This window comes from Eriocheir sinensis, chromosome 11 (genome assembly GCF_024679095.1).
Source record: "Eriocheir sinensis breed Jianghai 21 chromosome 11, ASM2467909v1, whole genome shotgun sequence".
NCBI lineage: Eukaryota > Metazoa > Arthropoda > Malacostraca > Decapoda > Varunidae > Eriocheir > Eriocheir sinensis.
The window spans coordinates 20,555,841-20,573,930 of NC_066519.1; the positions used below are offsets into that span (position 1 = coordinate 20,555,841).

The following is an 18,090-nucleotide window of genomic DNA, read 5'->3' on the forward strand; positions in this document are numbered from 1 at the left end:
AAGAATTGGAGAGGGGCGTGGTTTGTGCCGTGCGTTGGCAGATAGCTTTAGCACGGTCCCCAGGCACGGCGGGGCGGGACGGGGTGGATGGGGTGGATGTGGCTGGCGCGAATGACTCCCTCAAGTGTAGGAGCGTGGAGCGAGGTGGGCCATGAGGGAGTGCGCGGTGTGGTGAGTGTCGTGGCGGGGTGAGGGACGAAAGAGGAAAGGTCATGCAGAAAGTGTGGCACCGTGGAGCGAGGTGGGTCACGGGGTTGTACGCGTAGTAGAGTGTAGTGGTGAGGTGTGGTGTGAGGGTGCGAAATTACGAAAGGTAGAGGAACAGAAACAGGAAATGAAATGCAGAAAGTGTAGGAGTGTGGAATGTGATGGTCGTGGAGGGCTTAATGAGGGTACTGGTAAGGTAAGGTTGGGTCAGGCGTGGAGGCGTGGGAAAGGGTAATACATAATGAAAATGGAATAGAATAAAAGAAAGGTTGGAATTACAATATGGATCAGGTATAAATAATGTAAGGTACGGGGTCAGATAACCTAGTAAAGTACAAGAATGATAAAATAATGGTAAGGTAGGGTATGAAGGTAGGAAAAGTAGAGTTTAGTAGAGGAATAGAGCATGGTTTAATGGAACAAAGTTAAGGGTTGCAATAACGGATGACAGGAAGCAAGTTTAAATATGCAGAGAATGGGGTCAGATAACATATGGAGCAAGGCCAGGCATGGTAGGTAACGTAAGATAAGATATGGAAAAGATATGGAAAAGCAGAATAGAATAGGAGTAGAACAAAGTAGAATAAAAAGAAATGCTAGGGTTACAGTAGGATATGACTTTTTTATGCAGGAAAGGAACCAGCTCAAGGGCATAAAGAGTGTAGAAAAAAAGACCGCTAGACGCTGCTCCTAAAAAAAAAAAAAAGACAGAAGAGTGGCCAGAAAGAGAGGTCAATTTCGGGTGGAGAATGGAGACTGGGAGCAACTAAAATATGTAGTGCATGGGGTCCGATAACATGGTATTGTAAGTATGGTAAGGTAAATCAAAGTTCAGTAAAGTAACAAAATGGGGGATTAAGATTGTGTGCATGGAAAGGGAACAAGATAAACTAAGGCCCGACATGCAAGGGCAGACCAACCTATTAGCAAACTTGGCAAGGGCTCAGGGACATCGCCTTTAAAGAGACATGAATAACTAAATGCATGAATGAATGAATTAAGTGTAAAAAGATAATTAATATGAGACCATTGGCACGTCTGGTCCATTTATGAGTAACAAGATTAATATAATCCCCTGATGCAGCGGATAGCCGTCAACTGTGTGTTTTATACAAGAAATGTTTAATTTTGATGTGTCTTACTTACAACTCAATGTTTTCTTTTAGTCTGCCTGCAACTCTGTCCATGGTTTTTTTTTTATTATCTATGAAACAAAGCTTGCTTAGCTATATACCGTTTTGATAAGGTATTGGACCCCTTACCTAGTCTTGTCTAAAACCCCTGAAAGGTCAATCCAGCCCTACAGCAGCCAGGTGATGGTAGTGAAAGGAAGGTAGGATCAAGCCAGGATAAAGGTAGGACAAGGTAGGGCAGGTGAGGCAGTGCATGGGTGACGGAAGGGAACAGCTAGGTGAAGTAAGCCAAACAGGAGAGGCAAGACATGCATGGATGAGAACAGGGAACAGTTAGGCCAGACAGCGTTCAGTATAAGGCAACCAATAACGTAAGCCAGGAGGCACACAAGACACGGGGACAGACTGTAACTTTCTCTCTTTCCCTCTCTCTCTCACTCTCTCACGCTGCGGGGCCTCTGTCTGCTGCTGCTGTCTACTGCTGACCTGCTGGGTGTGCTGCAGACGCGGGTGTGCAGTCAGCGCCCTCTAGAGATCAGCACTATGGCAACAGGAGGTCCAAAAACATAGCTAGGATTAACATTTTAGACACCAAGCCAAGTAAGACCTTAAACATTAACTTCTTACATTAGTCTTAAACATAGCCATAAGGTTGCTTGCCATTCTTATTGATAGTTTATAAGAGGCAGTCCACGGAGGCAGCAGCAGTAGTATCTTGGGCACCAAACAAAGGTGGAGCTAAACATTAAACCTGCTTCATTAGCTGTGCACAAGTCTTACACTTAGCGATATGCTTGCTTGCTCTTCTTATTACTAGTTAACAAAATGCAGTTCACGGAGGCAGCAGCAATAGTATCTTGAGCACCAAACCAAGAGGGAGCTTGGCATTGCACGTGTTGCAATAGCTGTACAATAAGACTCAGCCATAAGGTTGTTGGCTCTTATTAGTAGCTCATAAAAGGCAGTTCATGGAGGCAGCAGAAATAATATTCTAGTCACCAAACGTTAAGTTTCTTACATTAGTAGTGTTCTACATTAAGACATATCAACAAGACGGTTTACTCATCGTATTAGCAAATAATAGGAAAAAGGTCCCAAATCATAACTAGTGTTAACATCATAGTCGGAAAGGCAGCTAAGATTATGAACGCTGACCTGACAGTTTCACTCACGGCGATAATGTTAATGTTCTTTGCGTTAATATTTTCAAACACTACAACAAGAAAGATATTGGACTGTAAACTTCTTATGAAAGGCTCCCATTAACCCATTATATATAGCTATAAAGTTATGAATTCCCTTCATATTACCCAATAGTAGAGACCGTATGAGAGTTTAATTTTCAAACGTTAAGCAGAGAGAGCAGCAAAGTTTGGCTGCATAGATTAGTTTTATCGGAAGCCAAAGTACACACACCGATGAATGTTAATGCTATTCAAATTAGCTAAAGAGGGGACTCTAAAGGAGATCATAAGATAGGGTCAAGGTTCCAGTTGGTAAGACAAGCTTAACAGTAGCAATAAGGTTGCTAAATCTTTTCATATAATTTTAGGAAGGGCCACTAAACGTGACCATAAGGCAGAGTTTATGTTGCAGCTGCTGAGGCGAGTTTAACCAGAGCGATAAGGTTATTAAACTATAATATCTTATCATAAGCTTTTAAAAAGCAACTCAATAAGGCCACAGGATAGTTATAATGTTTCATAGGTTAAGGCAAGTACCCAGAACGCGGCACCTGGATCAAGTTACTATTGAAGCCCTGCACCGTAACAGAACCAATAAATGGCTCAAAATTATCTTAACAGCGTGTACAGTTACAGACACAGCCATCGATCGGCGCGGCAGGTCTCGTCTCCTCCCCTTGCCAGTACATCCCCTCCTCCCTCCCTCCCTTCCCCGCCCTTCACTCCAACATTCATTCCTTTGAGATTGCCTGTACACTCTTCAAACTAACCCGATACACAAGCCCCACATATGAGCCTAACACCAGCCGATAAAATTTAACCTTTTCCAACATTCACCAATCACACGAAGCCTAATTAAGCGAGCAGGCATGTCTTCCTTGTAAACTTGCCGATGATCTCCAGTTCATGAGGAAAGGAGATGAGCTTAGATGCGAGGCTAACGTGGATAACGTACTGAAATATGCATGAAAAGTCCCTAGAGTTAATTGGTCGGAGCTCTGATCACACGAAGACTAATTTGGAGGGAGGGCGTCTCTTGCTTGTGACTGGCTGATATATGACCAATAATATCCCTCTACACCATGTGACCTGCCACGCGGAAAGTAAGGTCCGGTGAGGCACGGTAATAACTATAACAATGATAATAAAACAGGTTAATAGTAAGGTGAATAAATCTGTATTGGATGCCCGCTAATATTAACACGATCTATTAAGCTCCAAAGAACGTTCACAAAAGAGGATACAGATATAGGGAAGTGAATGGAAAATCGTTCTTGGACGCTCAAATTAAATCATTATATCATTTTAGCCGCCAAGATTAATATGATTTTCTTCCCGGTGAATAAGACAACCTGCCACTATTTTTATGGGATGACAAAAAAACAGCAACAGCTACACCAGTGACGATGATAACAAAGCCACAACATCTACAACAAAAGGAACAGCGACAACAATTACACCGACAACGGCAATAGTAATAAAGGCTCCCTCTCCATTGCCAGATGAATGGGGTAATTAAAATGACTAATAGGACGCGCCATCATAATCTCCAGGTAGACAAATTATGTGCACGATTACCGTTAGAGTATTTAGGGGTGGCGAGGAGGAGGAGGATGAGGAGGAGGAGGAGGAGGAGGAGGAGAAGGAGGGGACTCTATAGGAATACAAGTGCTGAAGTGTACGTAAGAGACGGGACTGCGTGTGCGTGTGTGTGTGTGTGTGTGTGTGTGTGTGTGTGTAGATCGGTAGGTAAGTGAGCAGGGAGGGAAGGAGGGAGGGAGGGAGGCAAGAAAACAGATTAGGTAAGGTAAGGCAAGGTAAGATACAGTAAGGTAAGGTAAGGTAGATTCGGAGAGAAGGGGAGAGGGAGGGAAGGATTTAAGTAGACAGGTAGATAGACAGGTGGGAAGAAAGGTAGCAAATAGACTTAGGACAGGAGGACACTGTGGGCGCTGGGATTAGGCAAAGAAAAATAGGATTAAGATGATGTTGCAAGAGGGAATTACGGGGTTGAAAAACACGAAGCGAAGAGATATATCACGGTCTTATAGTGAGGGTCAAGTGAGGAGGGAGAAGGGACACATTGCTACAAGGGCCATGAAGAGTTAGAGAAATAAAAGAGGAACAGGAATGAACGAAAATGGGGAGTAGGGGAAGGAATTAGAGGAGAAACAAGAGTGAGGTCCAATAACAGCACAACGAGATCAGAAGAGGAATTACACACAAGGAAATGAAGAGTTTTAGAATTAACACACACGCGAAAGCTACGAATGAAGCAAATGGAAGGGATTAGAACACTAAGAGGATACGGACGAGAGGATAAAGGTGAGAAGGGAAGTGAGGACAGGTGATGGAGTAATAATAAACGGAAAATCTACTGCACGTGTCACCCAAAGATAAATGGAGAAAGATTGCAGCAAATTACTCTTGGATAAAAACTATAAAAAGCACAAGAGAATAAAGACAAAGCAAGAAGAATTATAGAAAGATGTACGGAAGGTAAAATCTACTTAAAACATAAAAGAAAGGTAGATTGAGGATTTTAGAAGTAAATTGTAGACAAGGCAAGGCAAGGTAGAAAGAAAATTCAGGTCTAAGAGTAATTAGAGAGGTAAAGGCTGACAGAGGTAATAGAGAAACGTGAATGTGGGAGAGTTTGAATAAATTATGACAAGAATAAAAATCATAACACGAGAATAGGAGAAAGAAAGCAAGCCAGAAAAAAAAATATTACAAAAGCTACAGTAGAAAGGCAAGATTCAACACAGGCATAAGTGGAACGTAAGTATAGGAATGTAGAGGATACGTTAAAAGGATACGGACGAGAGGATAAAGGTGAGGATGGGTGATAATCATAAAAGGAAAATCTACTGCACGTGTCACATAAAGGAGAACAGAGAAAGACTGGAGTGAAATATTGTAAGAGGAGAAAAATAAAAAGCATAAGAAAATAAATTCAAAGTAAGAAAAATATAGACCGATTGTAAAAAGGTAAAATCTGCAACAGGTATAAAAGAAAGGTGAATAGCAAGCCTGGAACTGAATTGAAATCATAACCCAAATATACGAACATAAGAACCAGGTAGAAAGAAAGAACAGGTGTTGCAGCAAGTGGAAGGTAAAAAAATATTGACAGAAGTATCCCAGAAACATGATTATAGGGTTGGTATTATAAGACTCTCGCTTCTTACATCAGCTATTTCTAAAGGTCAAAGAGGGGGTAAGTCGGGTTCTAATAAGCGTTTCTTCAGGTTCACGGTACAGAAGAAGGGCCAAACTACCACCAGGGTCATAAAACCACTCCTGGATATGCCCACCACTACTACGAAAGCCTTGTCAAATATGTGTTCTTGGGCGACGAATTGTCTTATAATACGACCATAGGGGGTTAGCAGAATAACAAAAGCATGGAAAACGAAGACGCACGCATATTACACACGCAACGCTGAGAACTAAATCGATAGAAAAAAAAATAAGTGAAAGTAACAAAAAGTAAGAATCAGTGGAAAGTAAAATCCGGACATGTATCCAAAAAACGTAAAAATTGGGAGGAGAAGCAAAGGCATGAAAAACGAAAACGCGCGGACATTACACACGCAACGCTGACACTAAAACGATAAAAAAAACTATGAAAAATAAAGTGACTACCGATAAAACTGAACTGTGTCTAAAAAGAGTAAAGGATCAGGGAGCGAAAAGAGGGATTACGCCCACACTCTTGGGAAGAATCTAATCTCACGCTACGAAGAGATTTTCTGAAGTGTCGCTTAGCAGGACGAAGCGGCTTACCTGCGCGCCCCACACACCTGCCTGCTAATTGTAAGAACCGTGAGGCGGCCAAAGTGCTTCATAGTCTCAGGTGGATGTCAGTTTTACCTTAAGACTGGGATAAAGATAATGAACATTCCTATGCACACACACACACACACACACACACACACACACACACACACACACACACACACACACACACACACACAGTCTTGTCTCTTACGTATACTTCAGCCCTTACGTATCTCTCTATAGTCTCCTCCTGTTCTTCTTCTTCTTCTTCTTCTTCTTCCTCTTCCTCCTCCTCCTCCTCCTCCAGTTAGTTTGTCTTTACCTAACTATGTATCCTTCTAATTGTATCTATATAACTTTGTATCTATCCAACTTTGTATCTAACCCTATACAAACAGTTTTATCTTCAAACCAAGTTAATTATAAAAAGGTGTTCGTTTTTTCTTCAATTATTATTTATCTATTTATCTTTTACCTGTATCTACACATTTACCTCTTCCTTTAGAGTCAGCTTTACCTTCAGATTGAGGTATATACAATGAACTTTTTTTTTTACTTATTTTTCTATCTATTATCATTTTACCAACCAATTTACGTATGGTCAGTTTTTCCTTCAGTCTAAGATAAATGATAAACTCTTCTCCATATTTCTATATATCTCTACCTGGCAATCTATGTCTTTATCTGTCTTCCCTAATAGTTTTACCTTTAAAGTAAGATAAATATAATGAACTGTTTTCTTTATTTCAAGTTTTCTGTGTTTACTTCCGCACCTGACAATCTTCGTGTCTATCTAACTAACCGCCCCCACGAACATTACCTATCTACATATTCTCTCTCTCTCTCTCTCTCTCTCTCTCTCTCTCTCTCTCTCTCTCTCTCTCTCTCTCTCTCTCTCTCTCCATCCGTTCCCTCCTTATCTCTCCCCTGGTCGTTCATCTGTCACTCCTTTCCTCCTCTCTCTCCATTTCATTTCCATTCCTCCATCCCTCCACTTTCCCTCCGCTTCCTAAATTCGTCCACCCATTCATCTCTCTCCTCCTTTCCTTCCGTCCCTCCGCTTACCTCCTCTCTCTCTCTCCCTCTCTCCTTCCCTTCCTCTTTCGTTTCCTTCTTCCCTAACTCCTTTCCTCGGCCGTGGTCAACCCGACATCACGAAGAATTTTTACATACGTTTATATTTTCAACGCGGAGGAGGAAGAGGGGGAGGGAGGAGGGGAGGGAGGAATTGGAAGAAGTAGAGAAGAAAGAGGAAGCGGAGGAGGAGGAGGAGAAGGAGGAGGGATGATAAAAGTGGAGTTTTTTTACATTCCTCCTTTACTGTAAAATAAGAAGAGGAAAGGAATAAGAGAGAAAGAGTAAGGAAAAAGGAGGAAGAGAAACCGAAGAAGGAGGAGGAGGAGTTGAAGAAGAAGGAGGAGGAGGAGTTGAAGAAGAAGGAGGAGGAGGAGGAGGAGTTAGGTGGACAGAAAGGCAGAAAGTGGAAGCCCAAGGAAAGAAAAGGAAGCGAATGAAGAGATGGAAGAGGAAGAGGAGGAGAAGGATGAGGGAGGAGGAGGAAGAGGAAGGCAGTTAAGAGTGACAGTAGTGAATGTGTCCCCTTTATCACCATGACTCCACAAAGCCATCATCATCACCATCACCATCATCATCATAACCATCACCTCCTCCTCCTCCTCCTATATCCCCAAAACCTTCATGACTAGTCTCTCTCTACTCTTAACTATTCACCAAATCGTACGCACTGCCTCCATTAGTACGCATATCAGAGATGACCCACGCACTCAGAAAAGGTTATGAGGTGTGAAAATCAACTGCTGAGGAGTGAAAAATAAGCTAGTGAGGTGTGAAAATTAAATGCTATCAACGTACTAATTAATGGGCTGTGAAAATGAGCTGCTTTCAAGTTATCTACCAAGGTGTGAAAATTAACTGCTGTGAAGTTAATTACGATAGTACGGAACCGAAAAAAACTGACCAATAATATAAAGTGATGAAGCCATTTTCTCTATCTTTTCACATTTCGTCAACACGTAGTACCAACACATGAGGTCAAATTTCAGTAGTATTGGTAGCGAGTTTTTTTGTTATGTTTGTGGTAACTGGAATCACGCGTACAAAATGGAATAAAAACTTTAAATTCATGAGCGCCATTACTTCTACCTTTAGTACCATCATCTCAGCTCAAATTAATAGTAGTAGTAGTAGTAGTAGTAGTAGTAGTAGTGTTAATGTATCCCCTTAATGTGCGTACTGAATGGCATCAAGCGTACAAAATGACACAAACGCTAAATTCCTCACTCCTCGTCGCCTCTCTGCACATAAACTCGCTTCTGTCCTTCCGCTTGACGCTATAAATCACGCACAACTATATTTTCACGTGTTTCCCCTGCTACAAGGCTGATGAGAGAGAGAGAGAGAGAGAGAGAGAGAGAGAGAGAGAGAGAGAGAGAGAGAGAGAGAGAGAGAGAGAGAGAGAGAGAGAGAGAGAGAGAGAGAGAAGGGGGGGAGGGGGTGGAAAGACAATGCATCAGTTCAGAGTGTGTGTGTGTGTGTGTGTGTGTGTGTGTGTGTGTGTGTGTGTGTGTGTGTGTGTGTGTGTGTGTGTGTGTGTGTGTGTGTGTGTTTGAAATGAAGGACCAAAGCAAGAGAGAAAAGGGGCGAGAGAACAGGAGGAAAAATGTGAGAAAACAGAGATAAAAGCTGTAAAATAAGTGAGGGAGTGGGAGGTAGAGAGAAGGAAAAGAGAAGGAATAAAGCAGAGAGAAGCAGGAAGAACACATGGCACAGAGGAGAGAAAGAGGAAGGAAAGGAGAGTGAAGGGAATGGATGGGGAAGGGACGCAGGTGAGGGGCACACAATAATGGGAGGAAGAGGAGAAACTAGAGAAAAGGGAAGGGAGGAAACGGTGCAAAAACTGACAGGAAAGGTGAGAACAGGTAAAAGAGGGTGGGCAGGTAGACAAAGTTCAAAAGAAAGGGAAAAAAGGAGGAGGCCGGAATAGGAGAAAAATACAGGTGAGGAACGAGAGAAAGCGAGAAGGTGAGAACAGAAGAAAAAAATCGAGAGTGAAGGAAAAAGGGAGAACTAAAAAGGTGAAAGTGAAAAAAAAAAAGTCGGTTAGGAATTTGATAAAAAATAAGTCGGAGGAACAGAACGGGGAGGAAGTGAAGGTCAGAGGAAGGGAGGAATGGGGAGGGTAGGGGAGGGAGCAGAGGAGCAAATAGAATGAGGGAAAATGGGAGTCAATAAAAGTTGGTGAAGGGGGAAAAAATTGGTTATTAATGGGGAACAAAGTCGGAGAAACAGAGCGAGGAGGAAATGAGGATCAGAGGAAGGGGTGTGAGGGGAAGTGAGAGGAGGGCATGGGAGGTGTGGGGAGGGGAGGAGAGGGAAGGAGAGGGGAAGGGAAGTAAGGAAGGGGAGGTGAATTGAGGGCAGGAGAGGAGAGGAGAGGAGAGGAGAGGGGAAAGGAAGTAAGGAAGGGGAGATGAAGTGAGGGGAGGGGAGGGAAGGGGAAGGGAAGGGAAGGGAGGGGAGAGCAGAGAGGGAAAGAAAGGGGAGGGAGGGAGGGGAGGCAAGTGAGGGGATGTAAGGGGAAGTGGGGGAAGTGAGGTGAGACGGGGTGAGTGGAAACGGAGTGAAGGGAGGGGACGGGAGGGAATGGGAGAAGAGGGGAGCAGTGTTTGTGTGGCCGCCCAGGGCTCTGTGTTCTCCCCTTGGCAACACTCGCAATACTTTATACCAACACAAACAAAAGAAAACTATGGAACAAAACCCGGGGAAACTAAAGCCACAAAAACAGAAATTTATAAAAAGTATTATTGCCAACACGAAATGAAACCTCTCAAAAAAGGGAAGGTTTCTTTTATGCAGTGTAACAGTAGTAGTAGTAGTAATAGTAGTAGTAGTAGTAGTAGTAGTAGTAGTGTCTGTAATAGTGGTTGTAGTTGTAGTCTTAGTAGTAGTAGCAGTCTAGTTAAACAATTCAAATACAAACATCATAAAACAATTCACACACACACACATGATACACATAAACAACACATCAATAAAATTACCTAACCCCCACCACCCTTCCCTTAACCCTAACCTTCTTTTCTTATTGCCAACAGCCAGCGCCGCGTCCTTGCCACTCCGAGACGTGACCGCGGCCCTGCTTCCCTTGCTGGCCCGGGCACTCTGGACGCCCCACCTGTTCCTCTAGTAGGAGCCACGACGGGCCGCCAGTGACAGGGGGAGGAGAGCCACCAGAAGGGTAAAGAAGGGATGACAGCAATATACTCGTAGAAGAACGCCACTAGTACTGAGGTTAGCCATAAGTAGTTGAAAAGATTAAGACACCATAAACTGAGATGACAGGAAGAGCCGGGAGCTGAGAGGACTTGAGGAGCGCCACAAAGAGCACACAGAAGAGAACCAGCAGAAAAAAAAGGAAGCGAGAGAAGAAAAAGAGGAAGAAAACGAGGAAAGATGAGGAAAAAAGAAAACAAACTAGGAAGGAGGAAGAAAAAGAGGAAGCAAATGAGGAAAGAGGAAGAAATAAAAAAAAGCAATGGAGGAAAGAGGAAGAAAAAAAAAATCAAAAGAGGAAAAAGGAATCAGAAGAAGAGGAAGCAAACGAATAAAGAAGATAAAAAAGAATAAGCAAAAGAAGAAAGAGGAATATAAAGACAAGGGGAGTAAAGCATAGTAAACAGCAAGAGGAAATAAGCCACAATAAAAGAATAACAGAATGAAAACCACTAAAAGGAGGAGGAGGTTAGCATGAGGTAAGAAAATAAAACGAAAGGAGACACCGAGGAGGACAGAAAAGACAAGACGTAAACCAGGCGAAAGAAACTCGGAATGAAGACAAATTGACCACTAACGGAAGACACAAGAGAGAGAGAGAGAGAGAGAGAGAGAGAGAGAGAGAGCAGGAAAAGGACGCAATTAAAACTAAGGAAAATAAAACGAGAAGTAGCTATCAAGGAGGAAAAGAGGACGCGTCATAATCTAAAATAATGAATAAAAAATGAATTAATGACAAACAATAAAAAAACAAAAGGCAAGGAGAGGTAAGCAGAAGTAGAGACAATGGAAAAGAAAACGGTACTGGAAAGAATAAAACGTGCTACAGACGGATAAAGCAACCATGAACGAAAACTAATTAACCAGAAGCTGATTGAGGTAAAAAGAGCAAAAAGAGAGAAACCCAAAGAAACCTGTACAAAGTAATAACGACCCATGAAATAAAAATCCATTAAAAGGAAGAAAGAAAAAAGTTTAATAGTTTCAGTTACTACCTGGAAAGTGATATGAAAAGGTCACCAGGAGGAGTAAAATAAAAAGACAAAAAGATGCAAGAAATAAGACTCAGGTGGGCGGAGAGGGTAATAATGAGCCATGAAATAAAAATCCAGTGGAAAAAGATTTAGCAAAAGAGCAGTTACTTTCATTTTCTTCAGATATATGTTATGAAAAAGGTACACCAAGAGGAGAAAAAAGGAAAGTGAGAGATACCTGCAGCAAGAGACTCGGGTTGGCATAGAGAGGTAACAAAGACTAATACCGCGGAAAGATGATTAAAGCAGCAGAAAAAAAGAGAAGGTGTGATGTAGAAACCTGTAGCGAGAGACGCGGGTTGGCAGAGAGAGATGACCGCGACCAATACGAAAGAAAGAAAAATAAATGGTATGAAAGTAAACATTGCAGAGAAAGAAAGAAAGAAAAATAAATGGTATGAAAGTAAACATTGCAGAGAAAGAAAGAAAGAAAAATAAATGGTATGAAAGTAAACATTGCAGAGAAAGAAAGCATTTACGAGAAGCAGACAGGCAGAGGAAGAGATGACACAAATCCATCCCAAGAAAGAAAAAACTTAAAGATAAACGGCATGAACAGTAGGCTACATAAAGACGAAACACTAATGAGACGTAGGATGGCTGGAGGAGACCTAACAAAGACCAATAAAAAAAACTAGCTTCCCCCACACACAAAAAAAAAAAAACGATATCGAAGACTACGTTACAGTCCTGAGAAACATTAACGAGGTAGTTTGACAAAGAGAACTGACAAGAACCCATCCCAAGAAAAGCAACTCAAAACAACCATTACCAAAGAGTCCATTACAGCAAGAGGAAGTATTAATGAACCAATAGGACAAGAGAGAGAGAGAGAGGAGCAAAGGGGACACGGTAGTACAAGCCGCGCGTAACAGCCAATTAGAACATAAGCTGTAATAAGGAACACCAGGGGAGGGAAAATACATGCCAGTAAGCCCCCTCAGCAGACGAGTCACAGCGGAGTCGTTCCCGGGGTTTACAGTCACGAGGAAAGGTACAAGAGAGCAATTACGAGGAGTCGAGAGGGCCGCGGAGTGAGGGTTAATTCATAAAAGTGCAAGACGGAGAGGGTATAAAAGTCACTAACGAGAGGATAAAATCTTTCTCGCTCGCTCTCGCTCTCTCTCTATTTATCTCTCTCTCTCTCTCGCCGTGTGTGTGTGTGTGTGCGTGTGTGTGTGTGTGTGTGTGTGTGTGTGTGTTTGCTGCAACTAGTTAAGAGAACATATGAAGGCCTGGACTTGACCCTAGTTACGGCGCTAAATGCAATTATATGTAACACACACACACACACACACACACACACACACACACACACACACTCACACAAGCACTCACACACATCAATTTTAAAGAGTAAATTCTCCAGTAATCTCTCTCCTTTATTCCCCGTTCTCCTTTCTCTTCCACCACACGACTTCTATTGCATTTTCCCAAACCATTAACAGGCAGACAAAGGAGGGAATGTGAGGTACGAATTTAAATGCATATACTTCCTTTCATGTTTACTTTTTTGTGGCTTTTTCCCTCTTTCTATTTTCAGCATCATTTTTCTTCCTTCTGCTGACCGTCCCTCCTGCTCTACCTTCTCCTCCTCCTCCTCCTCCTCCTGCTTGTGTTCTTCCCTCCTCTGTCTTCATTACATCGTTCTCTTCCTCCTTCTTTGTCTGTGATTTTCTTCCTGGCTCCCTTTTCTTTCTTTTTTAATCCGCTCCCTATTCTAACACCATATCATTTAGTAAACGTCCTCCTTCTTCTCTTTTTTTCTGTCTCTTTGTCTGTATGTTCGTCTTTCTGTATGTCTGTTACCTTGTCTATGTCTGTCTATCTTGCTTCGTGTATATCTGTCTGTCTGTCTGGCTGTCTGTCTGCCACTTTCTCTTTCTCTACCTCTAAAATCGGTCTTAGTATGTGGTGTGCTGGGAAAGAGAGAGAGAGGGAGAGAGCGAGAGCAGAACAGAAAAGAGGTCAATTTCGGGTGGAGAGGTGTCTTAATATAATGTTTGTTGTTGTTTTCTATGTTTTTGCCCTTTTTCTGATTCCTTACTTCATAAAAAGGCCCAATAGATGCTGCTCCGAACAAAACAAAAAATGACAGGTCAGAAAAGAGGTCAATTTCGGGTGGATAGGTGTCTTGATATACTGTTTGTTGTTGTTTTTGTCTTTGTTTCTGACCTTGAGCTGCTTCCTTACTTCATAAAAAGGCCCACTAAATGCTGCTTCGAACAAAAAAAATGAGAGGACAGAAAAGAGGTTAATTTTGGGTGGATAGGTGTCTTGATACTCTGTCTGTTGTGTTTTTGTCTTTGTTTCTGACCTTGAGTTGCTTCCTTAATTCATAAAAAGCCCACTAGATGCTGCTCCGAACAAAAAAAAAAAAATGAGAGGACAGAAAAGAGGTCAATTTCGGGTGGATATGTGTCTTGATACTCTGTTTGTTGTGTTTTTGTCTTTGTTTCTGACCTTGAGCTACTTCCTTACTTCATAAAAAGGCCCACTAAATGCTGCTTCGAACAAAAAAAAAGATTGACAGGACAGAAAAGAGGTCAATTTCGGGTGGAGAGGTGTCATGATACTCTTTGTTCTGTTTTTGTCTTTAACTTTTTACCTTGAGTTGCTTCCTTTGTTGTAAAAAAAAACATTGATCTCCCCTCCTCGGCCTTCGCACCTCACCTTTCCTCGGAGCAGCGCGCGGCCTGGAATTAAACGAGAGGCTGCATGGCTTACCTGGGTCCCGAGGGAATTACAGGTGAGGCGCAGGCAGGTGTGAATTCGGACATTTTACCTGGCTTCCTTTATGCCATTACTTCCCATTTCACTCTCCCTTTGTACCGCGCTTTCCCTGTTTACTAGTGTTTACTTTTATATTGTTTCATCTTTCTTTACTTTTGTCCCATTATTTCCCTATTATTCCCATTCTCTTTGCCTATGTTCCACTATTTCTCTATCTACATTTATTTCCCCATTCTTTTTGCTACATTTTATTATCTTACTTTCTCTGTTCCATTTTTTTTACAGTTGTTTTCACTTTTCTTTCTCTCCATATCTATGTTCCATTAATTCCCTTTATACAATTATTCCAGTTTTCTTTGCCTGTATTCAATTATTTCCTTTTCTTCTATTATTTCTGCATTCTTTTCCTTTGTTACATTATCTCCTCTTTTTTTGTTCATTCCATTATTTCCTTTTCTACTGCTGTTTTCACTTTTCCCATTATTTTCTCCACACCAGTTTCCCTTTGTATCATTGTTTCTCCGCTGCTTCCTGTACTCTTCAAACCACACGTAGGAGTGAAAAGAAAACTAATCGCGTCGCTAAACATCAAAAAGGCTAAAAGAAAAGTGTACCATGTCTGTTTCATTTGTAAGTGGGTGTCCTGAAGTAATTGAAGGGTAATATTTATTTCTGGGGATGGCAAAAAATGTTACTCCATCTGAAGGTCTGTTGTTAAAAAAAGTGTTTCAAAGTGGCTGTTTCGAAGTGACTAGAGGTTATCTGAAGGTCTGTTATACAAAAAAAAAAGTGTTTCAAAGTAAGTGTTTCGAAGTCACTGTTTGAAAATAATTGCTTCGAGGAGACTGTTCCAAGATAACTGTTGATAAGTGACTTGAAAAATGGCTTGATAAGTGAGTGTTGAAAAGTAACTGTTGAAAATGATTGCTGAAAAGTTGATTGTTAAAAATTGATTGTTTATAAGTGACTGTTGAAAAGTGACTGCAGAAAAATGATTGCTGAAAAATGACTGCTGAAAAGAGATTGTTGAAAGGAGACTTGAAAAATGAATACTGAAAAGAAACTTAGAAAGGGAATGTTGAAAACTGACTGTTGTGGAGTGGCTGTTGAAAAATTACTGTTTAAAAGTGACTGTTTGTTCCATTCTTGTAAGCCAGCTGGTGGCGTCGATCCTCTAGTGCGTGTGTATGTATGTATGCATGTATGTAACCTCCGTGTACATGACTGTATATACCGGGACCGTGGCGTACACGTGCTGTGCGTACATGGCAAGACACGAGGCGCACATATAGCGTCTCAATAATGCGTACATACATGGTTGTTACGTGTACGTGGAGACAACGCGCACATGGATTTACACACATGTAGGTTAACTCTGCATGGCTCTTAAACGTACACGGAGAGGACCGGCGTACATGAATAGACGCACAGGTGTAACTTTAACTGCCATGTAAATTAACTGTACATGCAAATATTACTCATGTATGTTAACCGTGTGTGCGTGTAAGCTGGTGTACATCATCACTATCATCATCATTATCATCACTATCATTATTTTTATCATTATCAGCTATTACTAGTCTACTGCAGGATCAAGGCCTTTCCCAACGTTCTGATGTCATTGTGCTCCATCTTACACACCGGCAAAGGTTTTATTATCTCCACCTGGTCCTCTGACTGACCTGAACTTTCCTAGAAATAATTTGTGCTCCACCGGCAAAGATTCTGATCCCGCCTCTCCACCTTGTCATGCACGGAAAGTTATCGACCACGTGAGCTTCTGTCTGATCCTCACTGTGTCCTAAACTTTTCGACAATTAATGGGTTTCTACTTTTTTGTTTTGTTTTTTTGTTTTACAGTAAGGAAGGCAGCTCAATCCCCCCCCCCCCCCCCACACACACACACACACACCCTAAGAAGGATACAAAAAAGCCCATTGTTGCCAGTTTTAAACCCGACATGACTTGACCACGCACATTTCTTCCTCTTCATCATCAGTAAAATACTTAACCTTTTACTTCATCACAATTCACCCTTAACTAATACTTCACTAATACACCCTTACTAATACTTCTCCCTTTGTCTAACCCCTAAAACATCACGCTGGTGTACATGTATAACGAACCTACACGTTAAAAGGTGTACATGATAGACTTGTATAACGTAGACGCCAGCAAAACCGTACACACACCGTTAACAGCATGTGTATTAGGAGGTGCACATGATTATAAAAAAAACGTACACGAGCCATGTAAACGCGGTGAAGGTGAGTGTGTGTATATGTATGTTTGTGTGCGTGTGTGCATGGGTGTGGGTGTATGTGTATGTATGTGTGTGTGTGTGTGTGTGTGTGTGTGTGTGTGTGTGTGTGTTCTGAGGCTGGTTGTTGGTTGGTCAGTGTCCGAGTGTTGAAAAAGAAACTATTTTGCTATAAATGTTTCTATATTATAATAAAAGGCTTTCCATGTGCAGCTGCTTTACTTACCTCCAGTACCTCATTGCCTCCATCCCTCCCTCCCTCCTCTCCCTCCCTCCCTTCCCCTCCCTCCCTCATTCCCTTTCCTCCCTCTTGTTTTCTTTTTTTTCTTGTTTTCTCTCTAATTCAACTGCTTTTCATTCTCTCCTTTTTTTCTGTTCATTCCTCAAAGTACCTCTGTTTAACTTTTTCCGCTTCCTCTCTTTCTGTTTTTCTCCTCCCTCTTGTTGTTGTTGTTTTTCTCTCTCTAATTAATCTCATCGTTTTTTCCGTTCCTTCTTTCTGTTCATTCCTCAAAGTACCTCTGTTTAACTTTTTCTCCTTCCTCCCTTCCTATTTTTCTTCTCCCTTTTATTTTATTGTATTCTCTCTCTTACTGCTTTATTCTATTTCCTTTTCTTATTGCTGCTGTTTCTTACTTCTCCAATCCTCCCCCCTCCTCCTCCTCTCCCTCTCTTCTCTCGTATCCCTCCATCATTTTTTTTCTCTCCTCCCACGGCTTCTTCATTTCCTTCTTTCTGCTTCATCCTTCTAATTTCCTCCTTCCCTCCTACTCATTCTCTCCGCTTCCTCCCTCACATCCTTTAGCTCTTCTTCACTTTTCCTCCTCCCACGTTTTCTCTTCCGTTCCTTCTTTTTACTTCGTCTTCTTGTCCTCCTCTCCTTCCTTCCCCTTCCCACCCTCCTTCCCTTCCTCCCTCACTCCCTCCCTCCCTTCCGTTCCCACAAGAATCCATCCCAAGATTAACACGACAGTGAATTACCTCTGAAAAGAAGTTGAAGAAGAGAAAATAGCAATAAACTTAATACGGGTGAGTAAAAGAAAGACACGGGTATATATAGGAAGAAATAGTTAGAGAAATAATTATCGGAAAATGAAGAATTCGATCGTAGAAAAAAATGTAGCAGCTAATGACTATGAAATACGCAACCAACAAAGATAGTGAACAGGGTAAGAGTTTTGATTGAGTGAAGGAAGAAAAAAAAACGCAGCATGTAAAAAAAAAAAAACGTAAAACTAATGCAAATCGCAGTTTATACAAAAAAAAAGCAAAATATAATGAAGCTAATGTGAAAAAAAGCAATTATAAAAAAATACCACAAAATTTAGCTTATAACGAAATTAAAGCAAAATGCAGCCAAAACAAAACAAATCAAACAAAACACACACCTGGCCGCACTTCCCGACCTGCAAACTGATAACACGAGACGTAAACAAACACTCGCTTCGGGGTTTTATCATGTT

The 18,090-nt window shown here is 41.6% G+C and overlaps 1 protein-coding gene across 1 annotated transcript in view; it reads left to right on the forward strand.

The window, feature by feature from the left end:
• The window catches only part of LOC126997154 (protein amalgam-like), a 54,550-nt gene extending 42,444 nt beyond the window's left edge, over nucleotides 1-12,106 (forward strand). The window contains exons 8-9 of the mRNA XM_050858204.1: nucleotides 1,845-1,940; nucleotides 10,423-12,106. Of these exons, the coding sequence (XP_050714161.1) occupies nucleotides 1,845-1,940; nucleotides 10,423-10,514 (188 nt within the window). The 3' untranslated portion in view covers nucleotides 10,515-12,106. The remainder of the gene's footprint in view (nucleotides 1-1,844; nucleotides 1,941-10,422) is intronic.
• The last annotated feature ends 5,984 nt before the right edge of the window (nucleotides 12,107-18,090 follow it).